At 42.2% G+C, this 24979-nt stretch overlaps 1 protein-coding gene across 1 annotated transcript; it reads left to right on the forward strand.

Moving 5' to 3' along the window:
* Nucleotides 1-5162: 5162 nt before the first annotated feature.
* On the forward strand, nt 5163-24739 carry LOC131817685 (zinc finger protein 420-like). Its single transcript, XM_059151218.1, is given in 6 exon segments — nt 5163-5213; nt 8169-8295; nt 9381-9476; nt 16793-16924; nt 21575-24064; nt 24561-24739. Coding segments are annotated over 6 exon segments (3075 nt in total).
* Nucleotides 24740-24979: the final 240 nt, after the last annotated feature.

Consider the following 24979-nt stretch of genomic DNA (forward strand, 5'->3'; position numbering starts at 1 on the left):
TTTTGCACCATAGACATCTTGGGAATTCTTTCCTTGCCATGGTTATCAAACCATAACATTCTTTCCTACATGGATACCAGAGATTAACAGTTTATACCACAAACAGTTGCCTACCTATAACAGATACATGAAAAAATGTTCAACATCATTAGCCATCAGGGAGATCCAACTCAAAACCACATTGAGATACCACCTTACACCAGTTAGAATGGCCAAAATTACAAGACAGCAAGCAAGTGTTGGAGAGGATGTGGAGAAAGGGGTACCCTCTAACACTATTGGTGGGAATGCAAGTTGGTGCAGTCACATTGAAAAACAGTGTGCAGATTCCTTGAGAAATTAAAAATAGAGCTTCCCTATGACCCTGCAATTGCATTCCTGGGTATTTATCCCAAAGATACAGATGTAGTGAAAAGAAGGGCCATTGGTACACCAATGTTCATAGCAGTAATGGCCACAGTCACCAAAGTGTGCAAAGAGCCAAGATGACCTTCAACACCCAAATGGATAAAGAAGCTCTGGTCCATATACACAATGGAATATTATGCCTTCTTCAGAAAGGATGAATACCCAACTTTTATATCAACATGGTTGGGACTAGAGGAGATTATGCTGAGTGAAATAAATCAAGCAGAGAGAATCAATCATCATATGGTTTCACTTACTTGTGGAGCATAAGGAATAGCATGGAGGACAATAGCATGGAGGACACTAGCATGGAGGAGAAGAGGAGAAGTGAGTTGGGGGAAATAAGAGGGGGAGATAAAGCATGAGAGACTGTTGACTTTGAGAAAGAAACTGAGGGTTATGGAGGGAATGGGGTCGGGGGTTGGGTGAGCTTGGTGGTGGGTATTAAGGAGGGCATGTATTGCATGGAGTACTGGGTGTGGTGCATAAACAATGTTGGAACATTGGAAAAAGATAAAACTGCAAAAAGAAGAAGAGGAGGAGGAGGAGGAGAGTTGCCTACCTGGAGGACAAACCATTGTTTAATAAATATTTCATCTTTCCTTTCTCTTCTGAATATAATACCCTCTTCAGAAATTCAAAATCCTACCTCTTCCTTCTTAAGTCACCATGACACAGAAGCTTTACTCATCTGTAAGGACCTATTTAGTAAGAGGCTTTCAATAAATTTAACCTGTCCCTGCTTCCCTTCCCCAATGGGATTTACTTAAAAACAAGTCCTGGAAACCAGCTCCACTATAACAAAGCCCAGATCAAGGGGGGGTCTGGCCAGATGGAGACATAGGATCAGAGCGGGGTTGCATACTGTTTCCCTAGCTACCAAGGAGTCTGGCCCCACCCTTTGGGCAAATTCTGACCAAGGTGATAGGTTGCTTCAAATGTCTACTAGGGTAAACTGTAATTAAATAGGTCTTAGCATCACTGTGGAGTTCCCTGTGTGTGTGACAATCTCATTGGCCACCTGTGCGTGGCCAGGCCCAACCCTATGGCCTTTGCCCTTAAAAGCTAGTCTGTGAAAGGAAAAGTGTCGTCTTCTATTGTAAGAGGTGCAACCCTGAAGGTTCAGTTAGATTCTTGATGCTTGGCGTGAAATAAGTCTTTGCTTGACCTTCGCTTTATATCAGTCTCACTCCTTTAATCTCGGACCCATTATTAGGGCATAACTATCCTCTCTTTGAGCCTCATGTCTTTCTTGTTCCCATAATTAAGAACTTCATTGTTTTCTCTACTGAAAATGTCTTACATCATTTTAAGTCTTAGACCAGCCGAAGAATTGAGAACAGCGCAGGAAAAACAAACTTTCCTCTCCTCACATTCATTCTGTTGTGTGAACTGACCTCCATGCTTCAGACCCGGAACAGAACGTGCAGACAGAGCTGGGGATCAAGGGCAGCCGGAGCTTCATTGCTTTGCCAGCCAAGGAGGCCTCAGCGGGTTGGGGCCTTCAAACCTGCGTCCCACCTGGGGAAAGAGACCAAGGGTTTGCTGGGAGATGCTGGATAATGGCCAATTTCCAGAGGAATTTGTCTGTGCTGCCAGCCCTGTTCATCATGCTGTCAAGATGGAACCAGCTTCCTGAAATAAAGGGCTGAGAAGTAAGAAGAGGTCTGTGGGGAAGAGAAAGGTTATTTTTTTTGGAAATGGAGTCCTACTGAAGCATTAATTGCTTTTTTCTTTGTTCTACTTGATGTCTTTCAAGTGGTTTTCATTTACAGTCACTAAGATAGTTGTTGTCAGAAGACTGCATACTTTACACTGAGAAACCACTCAGTGTTTTTTGAAATGGCTAAAAAAAGAAAAAGAATAATATCCAATTTTCCTGAGAAGGCTGAGAATTAGATTTCTCGTATATTGCTGATGGGAGGGTAAAAAACAAAACAAAACATGCAGTGTGGAAAACTGTGTGGCAGGTCCTTATGAACAGAAACTTTGAAAGGGAATATTTTGTCACCCTAAAATATGTATTTTTGGCCTGAGTATTATTTTCAGCTGGTTATTTTGAATCAAAGGCAGATAAAGAAAGAGCTCTGAAATCCTGTGTTTACTTTGAAAGAGACATTTGCATTTATACTGGAAAGTGCAGTCTGTCAGTGGTCTCCCTCTTGTAGCAGAAAGAGGGAGAAAGTGTCAGTCTCCGGAAACTCTGATGGTGGAGAAGGCAGGGCTTGAAGTCTGCTCCCAGCCCCAGTCTTGGTTCCCCTGCTTGGCCTGGTCACCTCCCCAGTTCCTTCCCAGCAGGGTCACCGGTGGAGTTTCAGGAAGGATCTTCTCTGCAGGCCTCCCCCTCAGATTCTGTCAGTTGGTTTGGGCGAAAACAACACTGTTGTGTTAATTAAGGGCTCCAGGAGGTTCTCAGTGAGGCCAAGGGGGAGCCCGAGGGCTTTTGGTGGTTTTCTGAGAGTGTATTTGCTGCTTTGGCCCTGGAGAGGTGACAGGGTCTCTGCTCCGTGAGTCTGGGAATGTCGGGTCCATGCAGCCCGCTGTTCCAATGCTGATTCTGACGTTGTGAGTGGTGATGGGAGGGGACCCCTCCCTCCCCACAAAGCAGGTGAGGAAAATGCAGGGATGGGTGTCCTCAGGGGAGCTTACAGTTTCTGAGCTGCTCCTGACACAAAGGACTGGGAAGTTGGGCCTTTTCTGCATCTCCAAGTCCTGCCCGCGGGCGAGCGGTGTGAGGAGGAGGAGCTCTGTTGTTGGATTTCAGGGCATTTTCTCCTGATGCAGCTGTGATTTCCCACAGATCCCTCGTGAGGACGGAATCTAGAGGTGCAGGCGAAGGCAGAAATGGCTGGTTTTCAGGTGAGCCTGGTGTCCCCGCAGAGCCGTGTCCTCTGTTTCTTCGCAGACCATCACGTTTGGAAGCTGCAGATGCGGATGCTTCAAGTTTGGATGCTTCTGGACTCCACGTTCACCTCTTTTTAAGACCTGGTCAGGGGGCACCTGGGTGGCTCGGTGGGTTAAGCCGCTGCCTTCGGCTCAGGTCATGATCTCGAGGTCCTGGGATCGAGTCCTGCATCGGGCTCTCTGTTTGGCAGGGAGCCTGCTTCCTCCTCTCTCTCTCTCTCTCTCTCTCTCTCTGCCTGCCTCTCTGCCTACTTGTGATCTCTGTCTGTCAAATAAATAAATAAAATCTTAAAAAAAAAAAAAAAGACCTGGTCAGAAGTGATACTCAGGGTTAGGTCTTTAGAATGCTTCTCTATTTCCCAGAGCCTTCTGTCCTGTCCCCAACCTGACTTCCATAGTGCATCAGCCATTGTCACTTTGGCTTAAAGTTCCAGAGGGGAAGGTGTCGATTCTAAAATTCCTGTGGCTGATGAGGTCTGGTCCTGGTATGTCAGGGACAGAAAGCATTTCTCGTTTGGCCTCATCTGGATTCTCAATCAGCAGTGTGCAGCCAGGCACAAAGGAAATGCGGACAGAAGCTCGGTGGGTATGAGTCCAGAAAAACTTGGAAATTTCTCATTCTAAGAAAGGGTGTGTGTGTGTCTCCATCTTTAACACGTGAAAGAGATTTTCTGCTGAAAATCCACTGGAAGAGGGTGCCTGGGGGCTCAGTCAGCTAAGGTTGGACTTTTGGTTGCAGCTCAGGTCGGGATCTGAGGGTCCAGGACTGGTATCCCTATTGTGGTTCTGTGCCCTGAGGGGAGTCCACTTGACAGTCTCTTTCTCCCTCTTCTGCACTTCCCCACCTCCTCTAAAATATAAATCAATCTTGGGGACCGAGGGTGGTTCCGTTGGCTAAGAGTCTGCTTTCTGCCTCCAGCTCAGGTCATGATCCCAGGGACCTGAGATCCAGCCCCACATCAGGCTCCCAGTTTCCCAGGTGATGAAGTTTTAGAATATAGATGAGGTTCGGTGGGGTGAGGTCCGGAGCCAATGACCAAGAAAGAATTCTTGAGACATCTTTGGTGCAAAATGGTGGTTTATTAAAGCACAGGGACCAGACCATGGGCAGGAAGAGCTGATGCCCCACTATCTTGAGGAGTGGCTGATTATATACTCAGGAGTTGGGTAAGTGAGGACAAAGGGGCTGTTCAGGGTAAAGAAGACTGTCAGGGTATGCAAAGCCTGGTTATTGTCAAGCCAAGGCCTTTTTCCCCTCTAATGAGGCACTAACAAGACAATTGGGAGTTTCCTGGGGAGTGTCACATTCCTCCTATCAAACATCCTTCCTCGTGAGATTTAGGTTTAGAAGAAATTTAGCTTTATTTACATTACCTTCTACCTCAGCCTTCTTCAGTTTTTATGGAGGGGAGGGCGACATTAGGGCTTGAGGAACTGAGTTATTTGCCCCTGGAAATTGGGCTATTGGTAAGATAGCTTCTCTGTTATAAATCACTAGGACATTTGTAGATGGAGGGAGACTGCTCTCTTGCAGGATTGTGATCTCTGCAAGTTAACTCTTTGTTTTCCTTTTAGGGCAGGCAGGGGTGCCTGAGGAATGTTACACACACTACAGAGGGGAGCGGGTGGAGAGGGGATGCAAGGTGCCAGCTTTTGCTTTGTCCTCAGCCAGCCTCCTGCTCCCTCATCATTCCCCCCTGAACAATTTTGACCCTTAAATCTTTAAGGTAGTTGAACATGGAAAATTTCATCTTCTGTAACTTCATTCTGTTAAATAGGGGTGTAGAACTGTCCCTACCTACTTGGGTCAACATTGATCAGTTGAGGAAGGTGGAGGGGAGTTACAGAAGATGGAGGCAGCTGGATCCAGGGCTGACAGTGATGAAGTGTCTCTGTGCGTGGTAAGGATCATCGTGAAGTCATTGCAGCAATGGAGTCTTGGCACCAAGTAGAGGAACAATGAACAAGGCAACACATAAAGATTAATAAGGCTATAGAATAAGAAGCCAGAAAAGGAGATTTTTAATTTTTGGCCATAGTCTTCCTTTAAACCAGGAACTTAACCAATCACTGAGAGGGAGCGAAGGATCTTGTAGATCCTTATTCTGGGTATTTATATCTTGTATTAGTCCTGTGACATTTTTGTGATAGTCTGGGATGAACATGCAACATTCTGTTTTGATAATTGCTCATGTGCCACCCTGTGCTGCTGTCAGGACATCTAAGGCCATTCTATTTTGTAGGACTGCCTTGCGTATCTGTGAGACTTTGATACTAAGTAAAGAGATGCTATCTAGTGAATCACTGAGTGCCTTTGTAGTATATGTATTAAGGGCTTCTACATGCCAAATGACACCCTCTAGTCCCACAGACGGAGCCAAAATGGATGTTAAGTGACCGTACCATTTAAAAACAGATCGTGTCCATCTTTGCTTTAAATGGGGGAGATTAGCTGGAGTGGCTATGGTTTTAGTAATGTGCCCATGAATCCAGGCAAATCCTAAGGTACAGGGACCTGTACATTCTGAAGGAAGGCAGGGCCATAGGTTAGTTCCACAGATCCAGTGGGTTCCGTTTGGAGCTGGCTATCTAATGGCAGGTCGCCTTACCCAATCAGTAGCAAACCAGTCAGTAGCTTGGAGTAGTATTATTTGGGGACATATTTCTTTCTTTCTTTTTTTTTTTTAAGATTTTATTTATTTATTTGTCAGAGAGAGGGAGAGAGCAAGCACAAGCAGACAGAGTGGCAGCCAGAGGAAGAGGGAGAAGCAGGCTCCCTGCCGATCAAGGAGACCAATGTGGGACTCAATTCCAGGATGCTAGGATCATGACCTGAGCCAAAGGCAGTCGCTTAACCAACTGAGCCACCCAGGCGTCCCACTGGGAACACATTTCTAATGATAGCCATCCCAGATGTTGTGTGTTATTTACCCAAGTATCATATGTATGATTTCTTTGTTCCCGGCATTAAAGTGCCTTTTGATTGAGCTGTGCAATAGTGGGTGTGAGCCACAAATATGTATCCCAGATTTGATATATGCCATCCTCAGTATAGCGATAAGGAGGGTTTTGTAACTTAGGCCCATATTAGATTGGGGAGTTATGGCTTGATAGCAATCCCCTTTCCTTCCAAATAGCTCCATGGGCATGTAGTACCAGGAAGGCATATTTGGAGTCAATATTAATGTTTATTTGTAAGGCTTTGGCAATTGCAAAGTGCTAGTGAGCACTATGGCACACTTAGCTTTTCTTATTCTTTTTATGAAAAGTATTGTCATCAGTAAATCAGCTGTCATTTGTATTTTTAACAGGGACATCTTAAATCGGGCCAAACAGAGTAAGCAAGATAAATAACGTCTGAACATTTTTGCTCTACAGAGAAAGAAGTACAGTGATCAGGTTCAGGCATATGGGTAGCTAGGTTTAAAGTTGGACAAGTTTTAAGTATTATTTCTGGCATATCTGTAAGTGTAGCCCAGTATTTAATAAGTCAGCCCCCATCATCCATTGGTGCCTTTGGCTTCTAAGACAAATCTGGACCTGATGTGAAGTCATTACAGTCAGGGACTGTGCCATAGTGAGCTTTGAGGCTCTTTTTATGAGGAGGGCTGTTCTATGCTTAGCTCAAGCATCTGTTTGCAACTGCACCTCAGGTGGCTTCTAGGATAAATATGACTAAGGGATGAAACCATTAAGAAGCCCTTTGAGTGTTTCAGCCTTAACGATATCCTGATTACAGAGGATCATTGGCAAGTGGGAGAAATCTTGTCACGAGATAAGGGGAGTCCCCCAAGCATCATCCAATCCAGTCATAAAATGGGGTCATACATTATCTCCACAAGTCCATAGTTGATGCTATTGAGAGCAGTATGCTGGCTTTTAGGCAATTTCATTATTCCATCCACACACAAGGTGAAAGTTAAGTTATATAATTTTGGGGGAATCAATTTCATTTTTCCATTTGTTTAAATATTTAAGCTATGTTCCCAATGGGTCCTGTTATTATTTCTTCAGAATATTAGGCAAGATCATGTAATCGAGCTATTGTGTAACTTCTCTGAAGTTTACCTCGAGTTGTCTACCTTAGGTAAACAAACATTTTAAAGACAATCAAATCTAGAATTTAACATCCATAAAGGTGTGTTATTAAAAAAGTATTCTCTAAAATAACCCTCATTTCCAGAGATAGACATATTGGGACTAATTTATTTGAAAAACTAGTCCAGTTTTAACAAACTTGGCCTAATTATTTACACAAGCTCAGTAAGAACTGAGTGATTATATAGATCTTTTAGAATCTGTTTTGCTGGAACTTCTTATAAGGAATCTCTAGGTTGAACTTTTAGTGGCCTCTTCAGGCCAGAAGCCAAGCCACATAGTTGCCATCAGACATGCCTGCAATACCTGTCAATTTGGGCAAAGTCACTGCTCACGTTCCTCTCCTTGTGTTAGGACCACAGTTGTTGTACCACGGGTATCTCAACAATCCTTTCTTCATAATTTACTACAGAACCCCAATATTTCACATCAGAAACATGTCTAGAATATCTTGACCATTGGTTCCTCTCCCACATCCCAACACTTTGCACTGTATAAGGAGGGCTGTCACCGCTTTGTTGTGAATAGAGTTGATTTCTGAGAGTGAAAGGAGTGAAAGTTCTCAACCAGGCAGCCCCCTGCCCCATAGGTGCTTATTTTTTTTTTTAAGATTTTTATTATTATTATTTATTTGACAACAGAGATCACAAGTAGGCAGAGAGAGAGAGAGGAGAAGCAGGCTCCCCGCTGACCAAATTTTACCTTAGGAAACATGAATTGTGTCAGTGGACACTTGGTGACTGTGGTATTTATTGCAGGGACAGCTGACCTTCAGGGATGTGGCCATACAATTCTCTGAGGAGGAGTGGGGACATCTGACCCACTCTCAGCAGCAACTGTACAGGGATGTGATGTTGGAGAATTACGGACACCTCCTCTTCTTGGGTGAGGAAGGCTCCTTCCAGATTTCCCTAACCACACTCAGGTTTTTTTTTTTTTTTTTTTTTTTTTAAGATTTTATTTATTTATTTGACAGAGATCACAAGTAGGCAGAGTCAGGCAGAGAGAGAGAGGAGGAAGCAGGCTCCCTGCTGAGCTGAGAGCCCGATGTGGGACTCGATCCCAGGATCCTGGGATCATGACCTGAGCCGAAGGCAGAGGCTTTAACCCACTGAGCCACCCAGGTGCCCCACACTCAGGGTTTTATTACTTCCTGTGAAGACTGTATTTTGGGGGATTTCTCTTGTAATAACTAGAATTCAGATCCAGGCAGAAAGGGAAATAAGTAGATGGAGAGAACAATTTTCATAATGTTTTTTTCTCAGCCTTAGCTTATCCTTCCTCAAGGAAACATCATTGCTTGTGTAGATGAGTGGCAGTTCTCAACCTTTAGTGCCATAGAATGGTGGTGCTCACATCTTTTTTTTTTTAAGATTTTTTTTTTTTTTATTTGACAGACAGATCACAATTAGGCAGAGTGGCAGGCAGAGAGAGAGGAGGAGGAAGCAGGCTGAGCAGAGAGCCTGACATGAGGCTTGATCCCAGGACCCTGGGATCATGACCTGAGCCAAAGGCAGAGGCCCCAACCACTGAGCCACTCAGGCACCCCTGCTGCTCACATCTTAAACTGAAGTTTCCCCTGCTGATTATCATGTGAACATTGCAAATTCCTCCTGTGAGTTCTTTTTTTTTTTTTAAGACTTTGTTTACATATTTGACAGAGAAAGATGACAAGTAGGCAGAGAGTCAGGCAGAGAAACGGGGGAAAGCAGGCTCCCTGCCAAGCAGAGAGCCTGATGTGGGGCTCAATCCCAGGACCCTAAGATCATGACCTAAGGTGAAGGAAGAGGCTTACCCCTGAGCCACCCAGGTGCCCCACCTCCTGTGTGTTCTGAAGGGACTGTTGGGGAACAGTTTTTGGGAAACCACTTTCTAGGATTGTACAATATCATCTCTTCTCTCCTGAACACAAGCCTGATGGAAAGTTAGAATTGGCAGCAATAGTCGTTTTCCTTTTTCCTCATAAACAGGTCTCACTGTGTCAAAGCCAGACCTGATTATGTTTTTGGAGCAAGACAACTGGCTCTGGGATGTGAAGAGGAAGGAGAACATAGGCTTCCATCCAGGTAGGTGGGAATGAATGAGGCAGATGACAGAGGGGAGGTCCAAGTCTGAAGGAGGAAGGTAGACCTTATGCAGTGGTTTGAGTAGCTCTCTTTGAATGAAGATTAGTTGGAGACATGCCCAGTTACTTTTTTTTCTCTCTCCCAGAGGAACATCTGCTCTCCAACATGATCAAGTTCTTAGATTTCTCTAGGGATTCTCCTTCAGCTCCAGTGATGGTCCATCACATCCATAGGGAGAGCCAGGAGACTCTCCTTCAAAAGAAATCTGAGAGCTTTTTATTGTTTTAAGGTCCCTGAGGAAGGCATCCTATTTCTGAGGACCTGTATGCTATGGCCTTTGTATATTCCGGTTTTCATTATGGGACAAGTAGGTCAGGGTAGTTGTGTGCACACTGGGGTTTGGTGGGGAAATTCCCGGAACACTGGAGACAGATTTTTAATGTGTTCTGGCTTATGCTTTCTAAGGTATGGATGCTATAATCTTAGTCTTACAAAATTCAGTTTCAATAACTTCATCAGATAACAAAGCAATGCCTTAAAATGAGAAAATGTATTGCTTTATTTCCCTTTGAATGGTCTTTTTTCTTTTTCTTTCTTTCCTTTTTTTCCCCGTATAGAAATTTCTGCTCTATGAGTTCCATTCCTAAGTGGTGAAACACTGTAATGTCTCTATTTGTGTACTAGAATTCCGACATAACAAACGATATTGGGGATGTAGCACATTAGAACTTGAACTTGTAGCCTTTAAGAAATTCTGATCTATTACCTTATTTTTTAAAAATTGCATCATTGTATGATTCTTCCATGAACTTCTTGTAACTTTGTCCTGTGTGTTTTCACGTTCTATTTAGTTCTATATGAGATTTATCTTTGAATTTTTTACATCAAATGTCCTGATATGACATGTACATGTGCTTTATAAGAAGTGAGTTAGAGGGACGCCTGGGTGGCTCAGTTGGTTGAGCAGCTGCATTTGGCTCGGGTCATGGTCCCAGCATCCTGGGATCGAGTCCCACATTAGGCTCCTTGCTCAGCAGGGAGCCTGCTTCTCCCTCTGCCTTTGCCTGCCACTCTGCCTGTGCTCACTTGCTCTCTCTCCCTCTGTCTTTGCAAATAAATAAATAAAATCATAAAAAAAAAAGAAGTGAGTTAGACAATTAGTAATACTCCCATATATATTTTTTAAGATTTTTATTTATTTATTTGACAGAGAGAGAGATCACAAGTAGGCAAAGAGGTAGGCAGAGAGAGGAAGGGAAGCAGGCTCCCTGCTGAGCAGAGAGCCCAGATGCGGGGCTCAATCCCAGGACTCTGGGATCATGACCTGAGCTGAAGGCAGAGGCTTTAACCCACTGAGCCACCCTGGTGCTCCACTCCCATATAGTTTGATTAAAATTTTTATTTCTTTGAGACAGAGAGAGAGAGAACGAGAGAGAGAGAGAATGAGTATGGAGGGGAAGGGCAAAAGGAGGGGGAGATGCAAAGTCCCTGCTAAGCAGGAGCCCAGTGTGGGGCTGGATCCCAGAACCCTGAGATCATGACCTGAATGGAAGGAAGATGCTTTACTGACTGAGCCCCCAGGTACCCTAAACCTCCATGTGTGGAAAAATCCTTGTGTTCAGTAATTCAGTGTTGCTTCATGGGAAATTAATCATGAGCTTTTTCTTCTTCTTTCCTCAGAATGCATCAGAATTTAGCTCCAAATATTAATATAATATAGTGTGTCTCAGCATATTTTCACCATCTATGATGTTTATTTATTCAGAAATGAAGATGCTGTTTGTTTCCTCTGTCGTAATGGAATGGACTATAGCGTTACATTCTGTAGAGGAGGACGAATATATTAAAACCATAATGCACGTCTTTCAAGCTTTTTAAGTGTTCATAAAATTCTCATTTACACCTCTTTATGATTGACTTTAATGAGAATTCTTCACAATATTATAGTCCATGAAGACATGCTACTCAATTGCTTGATTTTCATGGGTACGTGGACACAGTTCAAAATTATGGTAATATAGAAGTTTTCCTTCTCTGTTATACATCAGTGTTTTATTTAGAATTTCATGGGTTGAGTTTTCTCTTACTCTCTTACTCTTGGTAATTTCCTAAGAATTTGCTTCCTTGTCTGGCTCATTCACGACATTAGCTAGGTGTGGGTTGGGTTTTATCTGTGCAGGTTGTTAGAGGAAGAGAATTTTCAGCTCAGTATATTTCAGCATATTTCAAGACCATGTGGGTATAACTCAAAAAAGGATGAGCTTTATGGGCGCCTGGGTGGCTCAGTGGGTTAAGCAGCTGCCTTCGGCTCAGGTCATGATCTCAGAGTCCTGCGATCGAGTCCCGCATCGGGCACTCTGCTCAGCAGGGAGCCTGCTTCCCTCTCTCTCTCTCTCTGCCTGCCTCTCCATCTACTTGTGATTTCTCTCTGTCAAGTAAATAAATAAAATCTTAAAAAAAAAAAAAAAAAGAATGAGCTTTATGCTTTTTGCTGGAAAATTCTGTGTGTTTTTGTCTTGTGTTTGTATGTCACACATATATACTGTGTCACCCCTACTTTCTGTCTCCTTGGTACGAGTGGGCAGTGAATGTCGTTCCATGTCTAGGTGAGTTGTCATCCATATGGAATTGATTTCATCATGTATTTGTGGGTGAATTTTTATTCTCTGCATGAGAGAAATACTTTTATTGAATTCAGAGTAATTTTCAACATTTAATACTTCTGTATATACTTCTGTTTTGGTATGAAATACAAAAGATATACTTTATCTAATTAATTGTAGGATTAATACCCATGATATGTACTGGTACCTTTGTCATTGAGTTATGCATTTTCTATGAGTACTTTCATTGTGGTAACCTTAGAGATTCATTAAAACAACTTAGCTGTAAAATGAAGCTTTTATATATTTTTTTATTTTAAAAATATTTTATTTATTTATTTGACAGATAGATCACAAGTAGGCAGGGAGAGAGAGGAAAGCAGGCTCCCCGCTGAGCAGAGAGCCCAGGGTGAGTCTTGATCCCAGGACCCTGAGATCCTGAACTGAACTGAAGGCAGAGGCTCAACTGACTGAGCCACCCAGGCACCCCTAAAACAGAAATAGAAATAGAAAATTTTCTATTTCTAAATATAAATAGAAAATTCTTCTTCCTGTCTCCACACCTGCACACCCTCCCGACTTTGTTACCGACATCACAGATCCTTTTATGTTGGATCCTTTATTACCCACATTTGTGATTTTTATTCTTTGTTGTTTTTTCCCCCAAAGCAAACTCTGTAGCAGAAATAAATGTGACTGGTATCTCATTTGAACACAGCACGTTTGTGTAATTGTCTACGTATTTACGTTCAGCCGAGAGCTCTGTGTTCTCATGTGGTTGCAGTTTCTGGGTAGAATGCTTTTATTTCATCTAGAAAGACTTCCTTTAATAGTTCTTGTGGGATAGATCTACTGGTAAGATTAGAGGGGTTTTTACGTGGGAGTGTCCTCGTTTCTGCCTCCGTGGGAAATAATTTTGCTCCGTGGTAAATAATTTTGTTGGTGGCTATTTTTCAATCTTTGAGTACCTGAGTACGTTATGGCAGGCCCCATTGCTCTTCGGACTGCTGAGAGTCCTCCTAGTGATATTCTAGGAGCTCTTGCACAAGATGAAGTGGATTTGCCATTGTGTTTCTTTTTAGATTCATTCATTTGTTTGTTTATTTATTTATTTATTTATTTGACAGAGAGAGGTTATAAGTAGGTAAAGAGGCAGGTAGAGAGGGAGAAGCAGGCTCCTTGCTGAGCAGAGAGCTGGATGGGGTGGCTCAATCCCAGGACCCTGAGAACATGACCTGAGCCAAAGGCAGAGGCTTAACCCACTGAGCCATCTAGGTGCCCCTGCCATTGTGTTTCAAAAGTCTCTCTTCATCTGTGGTGTTGGGTGGGTTAATTACAAATGTCATGAGTCGTCCCATTCTTTGTATGTGTCTGCTGTATATACCATAGTTTTATAAGGACGTAATTTGAAGAAATAAAATATGAAGGCAATCATAGTGAAAATACATTTACCGTTGTGCACTTGATTTATCAAGCAAACTTCTCTGTGTCTAAGTGGACCACTGTTGATGAAAAGCATATTATTCAATGGTTAACTGTATTTGTTAGCAGACCTGAAAGGATTCAGGGGCAGATGAATCTTTAGAGAGGGAAAATTATTTTCAGTGTGATTCATTTTTCCTCTTGACTCTCTTTTGTACTTGTATATGGATGTCCAAAGAAAGCCAGAGTAGCAGAAATTTCATCAGATAAACTAGCCTTTTATCTTTTGTTTATACTGCTTTGATACCAGGGTACTGCTGATCTCACAGAATGGTTTTGAGTGTATTTCTCTATTTCAAAATTATAAGATTTCTTTTTATTGCTAAGATTTTGATAAGGATTGTTGGGAATGATTTTTGTAAATGTTAGTTTCTTTCTCTTGTCCTGAACCATGACCCACGGGTTCTCCCCAATGATCACTAATTGAACAAAGTCACTACAAATATAATGATAAGCCATAGCTACACAATTCTCAAGGGCTATCGATCAAATGTTACCCTGTATATTTCTCCTGTTGTTTTGTGAGGATAGAGAACACAAGCAGAGATTTAGGGTTTTGATCTGCACAGAATGCAATGTGTCATATATATTTTTTAAAGATTTTATTTATTTACTTGACAGACAGAGATCACAAGTAGGCAGAGAGGCCGAGAGAGAGGAGGAAGCAGGCTCCCTGCTGAGCAGAGAGCCCGATGTGGGGCTCAATCCCAGGACCCTGGGATCATGACCTGAGCTGAAAGCAGAGGCTTTAACCCACTGAGCCACCCAGGCGTCCCTTCAATGTGCCATATTAAGCTAAAGACAGATTTTGAAGTCCCAGAACTAAGTAGGAAGAAGCACATGTACATACATACATGTGTGTACCTCTATCTTTAGAAGGAAAAGGAATCTTGGATCAAACCAGGTCATTTTCAAGTTTGAAAAGTGATGATTTCCTAGCAAGCAAAGAGGTTATATTATATTATATATAATTATATTGTATATTATATTTTTATATAATTATATTATATTATATTATATTATATTATATTATAGATTTCTAATAGAAATAGTTTTCTTCTCTGTATTGTATTGAATTTATGCTTCCTTCATCTGGTGTATCTTAGTTTGAGAATCTCCTCATGCAAATTGTCTCTTACATAACTGGGTTTTATTCCTGTAGGATCTACTCTGTTTTCCTTATTCCTGTGTCAACCTGTTACTTAGCTACCTCAATAGATATTTTAACAAGAGTTTCCATTGAGTGACATGGTATTCTAAATTTAATTTAAATGTGAGAGTAATTCTCCAGGGAGCATTATAAATTCCATGTAGTTAAATTGATAGACTTCATTCCTGCCTTTGCAGTTGGAAAAGTAAGAGTTCCTTAGTTACTCTTCTTTTCCCTTCTAGGAAGTGATGTCATCTGTGTTGGTCACTTCAGTGTCAGCATTTGATTAGGTGAAAACATGGAGATTTCACAAGTCCTGTTTTGTTTTTAACACTTACTTGAAGGAAACAAAGATGGGATAGGGCTGGGTGCTGAGTAGATGTTCTAACTTAAACAGAAGACAGTGTTTTGTTAGGAGTGATGGAGCAGCCCAATGGAAGAGATGAAACAGATCTAGGCTGAAACGTTGGCCTGCATTCTTCATCTGTGGAGAGGACCCCGTCCAAGACTACACTACTGACTCTGAGTCTAGAAAGAAAAATTGTACTTTCTTTCTTCCCAAATCCTGTCCAGTTCTTCTGTCCCATCTCTATTTCAGTGATGGAGGCATCACAGCTGACTTTCCTCCTGTGTTCTGGAAACCTCATTGTCACTCCACTCCCCCTCCCACCTAAGCCAGGCAGGCCCTTGCTTAGCCTTAGGGGTAGCTTGAAGTTTTCTAATGCCACTGTAAATGGTTGATAACAGGATCATGTGAGGCCTATGTATGTTTTAAATACAATTTTGTCACCACTGCACTAGAAGAGAAGCAAAAATCCATCACTGGGCCACAGAATTAGTTCAGGTACTTGGCACTGGAAGTTGTGAGGACAGATAAAACATGATGTTGTGACAATTTGAGAGGAAGGTAAGTGCTGTAGAAATGAAATATGGCAAAGTTTTGAAATGTGAACAAAGATGTGGTAGAGATGTCCCTTTGGTCACTGCAAGGCCTAAGGAAGTTAGGATGAACAAGTGGGACAGAGATGCCTTTCTGGGAAATGCAGCTGTCTAGGACATCCAATGCTTTTCTCATGATGTAATGTATTCCCTGATGTCCCGAGGACCAGTTGCTATTGGATGACAGAGATAACTGTACTCTTTGAGGTCCAGATGCATGGAGTATGTGGAGAGGGGGTATTAGTTAATTTAAACATGGTGGGCATATCTTAAAGATGTCACATGACAGAGTAAATATTGAATATGAAGAAAGTTGCCAAACAATACCAGTGAGAACCAGCCAGGTGTGTGTTCTGACTTAGTTCCTGCAGAGGTTGTCAAATTTTGTCTGGTCAGAATCACTGGGAACACTTTAAATGTGGAGCCCTGTGCCCAGCCTTCTATTACCATGTCAGTTGCTCTGGGGTGCAGCCCACCACCTTTCCTTTCTTACCCAGTCTCAGGTGACTATCTGGGTACTAGACCTTGCAACCCTATATCTGGGGAAACATTCATAGATGGTTTCTTTAGGAAAGGTAGTAGCCCGTGGTTAATGTAGTGAGATACACAGGTGATGCTGAACATGTGGCAGGACTGAAGGCCATTCTCTGTTGCAGGGCAAGGACTGTAGACTGGGCTCTGAGGCTGGCCAGATTCACTGATGAGGCTTCCTGCTCATACAGAGCAAGAGGTTATGTTAAATGCTTGGTCAGTGCTGCTGGCTGGTTTTCTCCCAATAATCCTGTAAGAGAGTCTCTGAGGTTGTCTAGGGTCTCTGTTCAGGTGTCTAATGGTGCAGGAATGGAGGATAGGGTCAGCCATGTGAAGTGACTTAGAACATGCATAGCTACCCAGACAAAGAACAGAGAATGCCCTAGTTCAGAGCATTGGCTGGACACCCAAGTCAGTCACAGGTGCTGACAATTCCCCTTAGCCAGGTAGGTTCATCTAAACAGGGGAATAGGCAATCAGTGGACATTGGTCTGTAATGGACTCCCACCCACACTGACAGCTTTTGGTTGAAAGATTTCTACCATGACATTGGATGAATGCGACTTTGTTAAGTTCACAGAGTTTCCAGGAATGTGTCTTTGGTGTTACAGTGTGCATCTTGGGTATCTTCCAGACCTTCACAGTTGGCCCTATGGCCAATGGTTGGAATATTTTTAAAGTCAGACCTTCCAGGTACATTGACTTTGGGATTTACCCTGCATGTGACTGTACAGCAGCACCAGGTGAGCAGCAAATCATGAAGGAAAATGTATCTGTACTGTGGTGGCTATCTGAGACAAATCACACATGTGCTTTATACAGTATTGTCACTCTTCCTTGAAGTCATGTGGTAACCTCGTGATCTGCATGAGCATTTCCTTGATTGACATTCTTGTTATAATGGTCATTCCATTCATATTTGTGAATGAGAAAGCTTGGTAGTATAGTGATATCATCTTGATCTGGGGTCGAGGACAGGTGAGTTTATTGTACAGGAAAACAGATGGGCTATTTTCATGGCCAAGGATCGGGCATATATGCTAGATGTTCCTTGAAGATACTGGGGTTTCCTATGCTCAGAGTCTTTAACACAAACCCACTGCATGTACAGTGTGTCCCTGTATGAGTTGGGGGTGGGCGGTTGGCCAGTGGAATTAGTGTGATGAAGATGCTTATGATGTTTGCTGTGTCATGAGCCATAAGACACTTGAATTTCAACCTGGGAACCTCTGGTCTTCTGCCAGTATTGGAACACTGTTACAGACCAATGGGTTACAGTATAGAATGTGTGTCATATTGGAATTTTTTTTTTAGATGGATTTATTTATTTATTTTTAAATATTTTATTTATTTATTTGACAGACAGGTCACAAGTAGGCAGAGAAACAGGCAGAGAGAGAAAGGAGGAAGCAGGATCCCCGCAGAGCAGAGATCCTGACGTTGGGTTCGATCCCAGGACCCCGGGATCATGACCTGAGACGAAGGCAGAGGCTTTAACCCACTGAGCCACCCAGGCACCCCATCATCATGGAATTTTTATATTTATTAAGATTATCCGTGCACTTTATTCAAAACAAAATAGACATTCATAGGTCTGTTTCTTGTTTGTTCATTTAAGTTGTTGTTTTGGTTGTACACATAAGTGAATACGTACAGTATTTGTATGTCACTTAGTTCACATCTCATAACACCTTCTGGGTCAAACCACATACCACAAATGACAAGATACAAAGAAAAAAGCTGAAAGAGACACAAATACAATGAATAGCCTGAATGTTACCAGTGTGGAATGGAGAAGGATGATGGGCATCATGAGGAAGTGGGATTGGGAAGTACAGGCTTCTGTGGGGTGAAAAGAATGCAGGGACCTCCTCCAATGGTTTTCCCATAGCATTTGATGGTGCTAGATTGTAGTTAGCTACTATTGGTGAGTATAGTATCACCTATAGTGTTGTTGAATCCCCATGTTGTACACCTACTATAATGGGACATTTTAATGTTTATATTAATAGAAAGGAATTCAAGATGGATATCAAGAAGCATATACATGTGTAGATTACTGTATTGTCTTAGGAAGTTGCAGGTAAAGAAACTAAACCTACTCTTCCAAAGAGGCTAATCCTAAGTACTCACAGTAGGATAAAGTCCTAGGAAAGCAAACTGATCTGTATCACCGTGGAGATAAACGTTCCTTAATGTAGAAGAGAAGGGACAGGGAAAGAGAAGCATGTGCCCAGCAGAGCAAAGAAGGGAACTAGAAAACCGAGAAGAGCCTGTGGTCCTCACAGGCAGCCCAGGAAGAGCAGGTCAGGCTGTCCATGGAAGAACAGTCATTTCTGTGAGAGCTTCTTAACTCATTTCCTTGAATTTGGTCTCTCTCCTCTCACCACTGAGGAGCATCAGGAAGGCTTTTCTTTGAAAGTGGATTTTTTGGGGAAGTCCATAAAGTGCAACCAGGTTGTAAAGCTGCTTATTTTAGGCAAAGTCGGTTTTCAGAGGGAAGCCTAGGTTCAAAGAAGTGTTCCTGTACCCTGATCATGGGTATTAGTAAAAATGCAGGGGAAACTTGAAATTGATAAAGGCCGTGGATGCAGTGAGGTCCAAGGTACAAAACCCAGTGTTGCACACAGAAGCAATTTGCACCTGCATTTCTTGTGAAGGAGCGAGCTATTTCCATAAGTATGGTGGTAGGGGAAATTGAGGAAAGAAAAATAAGAGGAGGTCCAGAGAAGTGTGATTGGGTTAAGTTTGTTATGCAGGATTGGGTTGGCTTGAATAAAGAGTGAAGGGAAGCGAAGGACTCCATACTCACCTGTATGCTCTGCCCCCTTTTTAGGAACCTTTGAAACTATTGTGATTCAGTACTGGAATTTTGAGCGGAGCATGCATTGTTGATCAGTGGCACATGTGCAAAAAGTAGAAGCTCAGACGCTACTCAAACATCCAAATCAGACTATGAATTATAACAGGATCTTTTTGAGTTCATTGTCATTTACATTAACATTGGTAACATGCAAATCTAGCTCAGCCAGACTCCTCCATTATTCTACTCTGGACGTCATGTCTGTAGGACATTAGTTTGATACCTGTGCTTTGTATGCCATAAATCAGGATATATTCTCTTCACTTTCCAGATTATTTTGGGTATGGGTTATCCCATGACATCCACGTAAATTTAGGATGGATTTTGAGCTTTGTGCAAAAATAGCATTGGAGTTTTGGTAGAGATTGCGTTTTGTGTAGATCATTTCAAGATTTATTGTGTTTCAATTATTCCAGTGAAAGAATATAGTTAGGTTTCCTAGGAAACCTAACTATAGATTAGGTAACTAGGATTCCTGCAGAGTATATTGCACTTTTCATTGTTTCTGGTTTGACCTCTACTCTTATGTTAAATTGGAAGCATTTATTGGGGGGTTTGCCATAAATGTATGATGTCTCTGTTTTGGGAATTGTTCTTTGTTGTGTAGAAACAAAACTAATTTTTAATGTGTTGGTTTGTGTACCAGCTTTATAAAATCCATATGAGTTTTAACAGGATTAAAATAATTAATTCTCCTAATTTCTAGGAGAAGAAATGGCAGTGGCGTAGGAGGGTCCTAGACTCATTTGTCCTGTGATGAGCACCACTAGGGAAAAGTCAAGTCATCCTAAGTTCCCCAGACATTGGGCTGAAGAGTGACAGGAGAAACTCCTCAAGTAATAATAGAAAAGAGGCCACATGAAGATGGAGATAGTGTGGAGACATGGTTTAGGGAGGAAAGGAGTATAGCATTGTAGAGGGGAGGGAGCCGCCATTTTGTGGTCAACGTCTTGACAGAGGAGCACTCAGGGGATGCCTAAGGAGGTTTCCCAAAGCCATTGGCTTGGAGAGGGAGAAGGGCTGAATTTTATGAGTTCTTGGAACTAGCACATCTTAAAACCTGGAGGTTTAATGGTCAGCAAGTTTGGATGGGATAGAATCAAGAAGACACCTGGGTGATCCTGGAGAGAAGGCTGGCAAACAACCTGGGGGCACCAGTTGTGGAAACAGTCATCTGAAGAACACCTGGGGTGCACAGTGGGGATAGTATTCAGTAGTCTAGGAGCACATTCCTGAGAGGAAACATTCAGTGACATGTGGCTTCCAAAACATGAGCGCCCTCTCCTGTCCTGTAGTATGAAGACTGAGCCCCACTCAGTGATGACGCTGGCTGTCTGTCTTGCTTGCACCAGGCTTCACCCCCTGTGATCCAAGGAGACTAAGCTTCTCAGTGAGGCTTGCCTCAGGCTAAGCAAGGTCATCCCCTGTCCACATCTCGTCTCCTGAGCAGGGATTCTGCAGGGCTGCAGTCCTGGTGGAGTTGATGTCAGGTCTCCTTTCACAATTGGAGCAGAGCTCACCTAGTTCAAACTGGCCACATTCAGGCCAGGGACCAAACACTGCCCATAGCAGGCAAGGAGAGACTCTGCAGACCACTGGTCTGAAGGATACAACAGGACACATCACTGACTTTTCTAATGGACAGAGGCAAGTAGAGACTTAGAGAAATGCCAAGATGAAAGAATTTATCCCAAGGAAAACCAGCAGATAAGAGCAAGGTCAGAGATAAAATGGAAACAGTAGTAAGAAGCTTGATGGAGAATTTAAGATTGCAATCATAAGGATACTCGAGGAGTAAAAAAACAACAGTGAGAACGTTACCACAGATATAAGAGTTAAAAAATAATTGGGTGCTTGGTGCCTCACATGGGGAAGTACTGACTCTTGATTTCTGCTCAGATCTTGATCTCAGGGTCCTGGGATACAGGCTCAAGTCACTGTGTATTCAGTGTGATGCCTGCATGTGATTCCCTCTCTCTATAGCTCCCACCCAAAATCTTGTGATTCCCCCCTCAAATATTGTTGCCTCTTACAATTTTATTCCTACAGTCAGTTATACTTTGCCAGCTTTCACTTCTTCACTTGTCATTATAGTCAGTCTTTTTTCTGTTATTCTTTATTTAATTCATGGGCTGTCAGTGTTGTTGATCTTTTCTGCCAAACAACTCTTCCTGTTCTTGATACGTTCCTTTTTTACTGTACTCTTGTTTGATTCAGTTCAGTTTTCTGTTTCCATATCCTCCATTCATCTGCTAAGTTTGAGCTCATATCCTTTTTGTGATTGTTAGAGATACAGGAAAGAGATTTCTGCTACACTGAGACCATATCACAGAATTATCTCTTAGGATATATGGTCAATATGTTGTATACCATGTTACGTTTTTATCAGGAAATGTGGTCCTGATGACTCCTTGTCAGCCATCTTTCTGACTTTGTCTGAGTGACTTGATGCTTCTCTATTAGAAGTCTTCAGTATAATCTTCAGAATGTAGTAAGTGCAATAGTTTTACTTTTATTTGGTATCTTTCAGCTGTATCTTCACATGAGACCCAGAGTTTCCTGCTGGAGTGTAGCATAGAACGTTCTTTCCAGAATGGGTCAACGCACAGATACAAAGATAGTCCTGTTGAGATTTTATACTTATGCACAGACTGGGACAATGATGGGGAGAGGGAAGTGCCTCAAAGAAATCCTGGACGATATACCCAAACCAAGGAAATGGCCCTTAATGAGAATGTCACTGCCCTAAATGGTGAAGGATATAAACCAGTGCAGAAAACCTCCCTTTTTAAGTCAACTATTTGTACAGAGCAGTGTGTTTCTGTCAGCACAACCTCCAATCAGATAGTCAACCATAGCGATTTGTCAACAGACCACTTGGAACATCTGGAAAGTAACCTAGTCCATGCTGAGAGTAATGATTTGAGCCATTTGGAAAATAGGATTGGTCTGACTTTAAATCAGAGATTTAGAAATGAAGAACAAAATCCTCAGTGGGATGCATATGAGAGGGACTTCACTGAGGAGTCGACCCTACAGTATGACCAGAGGCTTTTCACTGGAGACAGAATTACTCAATGCACTGAATCTGAGAAAATACTGAAACAGGGCTCCTGTGTTCATAGATGTGTCATTGCTAGGTTTGCAGAGAACCATTATGAATGTGATAAATGTGGGGAAGGCTTTAAACCATGCTCTAACTTCAGTATACATAATGGTCACCGTTTGGGAGACAGTCTTCATAAAAATAATGAATGTGGGAAAGCTCATAACCAGTCCTCCAGTGTTGCTGATTATCACAAAATTCATGAGGGAAAAAGCCCATTCACATCTAATAAACCAGGGACCATGTTTAGTCAGTCATCCAGCCTAAACATCAATGAGATAATTCCTCAGGGAGAGAAAACTTACATCTTTAAGGAATGTGGTAAATCCTTTGACTGCCACTCAACACTATCTCAACATCAGCGAATGCATACTGGAGAAAAAGTATACAAATGCGAAGAAGGTGGTCAAAGCGTTAAGGACTGTTCATCTTTAAATGGACATTCGCAGATATATTCTGGAGAGAAACCCTGCAAATGTCAAGAATGTAGCAAGACTTTTAACAATCACTCAAGTCTTAATAGACAGCACCAAATTGATATTGAAGGGAAAAATTACAACTGTAATGAATGTGCCAAAGCCTTTACATCATGCTCAAAACTTATTCAACATCAGCGAATTCATAGTGGAGATAAACCTTACCAGTGTCAACAATGTGGCAAGAGGTTTAACCACAGCTCAACCCTTACTCGACATCACAGAATTCATACTGGAGAGAAACCTTACCAATGTCAAGAATGTGGCAAGGCCTTTATCCGCAACTCAAACCTTATACAACATCACAGAATTCATACAGGACAGAAACCTTACCAATGTCAGGAATGTGGCAAGGCCTTTACCAGGAGGTCAGATCTTTCTCAGCATCACAAAATTCATACTGGACAGAAACCTTTCCAATGTCAGGAATGTGGCAAGGCCTTTACCAGGAGGTCAGATCTTTCTCAGCATCAGAAAATTCATACTGGACAGAAACCTTACCAATGTCAGGAATGTGGCAATGCCTTTACCAGGAGGGCAAGTCTTTCTAGGCATCAGAAAACTCATAGTGAAGAGAAACCTTACCAATGTCAGGAATGTGGCAATGCCTTTAACTGGAGGTCAGGTCTTGCTAACCATAAGAGAGTTCATTGTGGAGAAAAATCTTACCAATGTGAAGAATGTGGCAAGTCCTTTAAGGACAGCCCAACTCTTATTGAACATTACAGAAGTCATACTGGAGAGAAACCTTACCAATGTCAAAAATGTGGCAAAAGCTTTAACTGGAGGTCATCCCTTATTCAACATCACAGAAGTCATACTGGAGAGAAACCTTACCAATGTCACAAATGTGACAAGAGCTTTAACTGGAGCTCAGACCTTATTCGACATCACAGAATTCATACTGGAGAGAAACCTTACAAATGTCATGAATGTGGTAAGGCCTATGCCGTCTGTTCACTACTTACTAGACATCAAAAAATTCATAACGGAGAGAAACCTTACCAATGTCAAGAATGTGGCAAGGCCTTTATCCACAACTCAAACCTTATACAACATCACAAAATTCATACTGGACAGAAACCTTACCAATGTCAGGAATGTGGCAAGGCCTTTACCAGGAGCTCATATCTTTCTCAGCATCACAAAATTCATACTGGACAGAAACCTTACCAATGTCAGGAATGTGGCAAGGCCTTTACCAGGAGGTCAGATCTATCTCAGCATCAGATAATTCATACTGGACAGAAACCTTACCAATGTCAGGAATGTGGCAATGCCTTTACCAGGAGTTCAAATCTTTCTCGGCATCAGAAAACTCATAGTGCCGAGAAACCTTATCAATGTCACTAATGTGGTAATGCCTTTAACTGGAGGTCAGGTCTTGCTAAGCATAAGAGAGTTCATTGTGGAGAAAAATCTTACCAATGTGAAGAATGTGACAAGCCCTTTAAGGACAGCACTACTCTTATTGAACATTACAGAAGTCATACTGGAGAGAAACCTTACCAGTTAAAGTGGCAGGAGCTTTAACTGGAGGTCATCCCTTATTCAACGTCACAGAACTCATACTGGAGAGAAACCTTACAAATGTCAAAAATGTGGTAAGGCCTATGCCATCCCTTCACAACTTACTAAACATCACAAAATTTATAATGGAGAGAAACCTTACCAATGTCAATAATGTGGCAAGGCCTTTATTCACAATTAAAACCTTATACAACATCACAGAATTTATACTGGAGAGAAACCTTACCAGTGTCAGGGATGTGGCGAGACCTTTAAGGTGAACTCACACCTCAGTCAACATAACAGAACTCCTACTAGAGCGTAACCCTATAAATTCCAAAAATGTGGCAAGGCCTCTAACTGGTGCTCAAGGCTTAGTCAGCTTCAAAGAATTCATAATGGGAAGACATCTTACCAATATCAAGACTGTGGCAAGGCCTTTAACCACAACTCAGGCCTTACTCAACATTACAGAATTCATATTGGAGAGAAAACTTACCAATGTCAAGTGTGTGGCAAAGCCTTTATAAACAGCTCAACACTTACTCGACAACACAGGATTTATACTGGAGAGAAACCTTACCAAAGTCAAGAATGTTGTTAGGCGGGGCTCCTGGGTGGTTCAGTTGGTTGAGCGACTGCCTTCAGCACAGGTCATGATCCCGGACTTCCTGGATCCAGTCCCACATCCGGCTCCCAGCTCCTTGGGGAGTCTGCTTCTCCCTCTGACCTTCTCTCTCATGCTCTCTCTCACTCATTCTCTCTCAAATAAATAAATTTTAAAAAAATCCTTAAAATTAAAAAAAAAAGAATATTGTTAGGCCTTTACATGCACTCAGTCCTC

This window comes from Mustela lutreola, chromosome 16 (assembly GCF_030435805.1).
Source record: "Mustela lutreola isolate mMusLut2 chromosome 16, mMusLut2.pri, whole genome shotgun sequence".
In the NCBI taxonomy this organism is placed as follows: Eukaryota; Metazoa; Chordata; class Mammalia; order Carnivora; family Mustelidae; genus Mustela; species Mustela lutreola.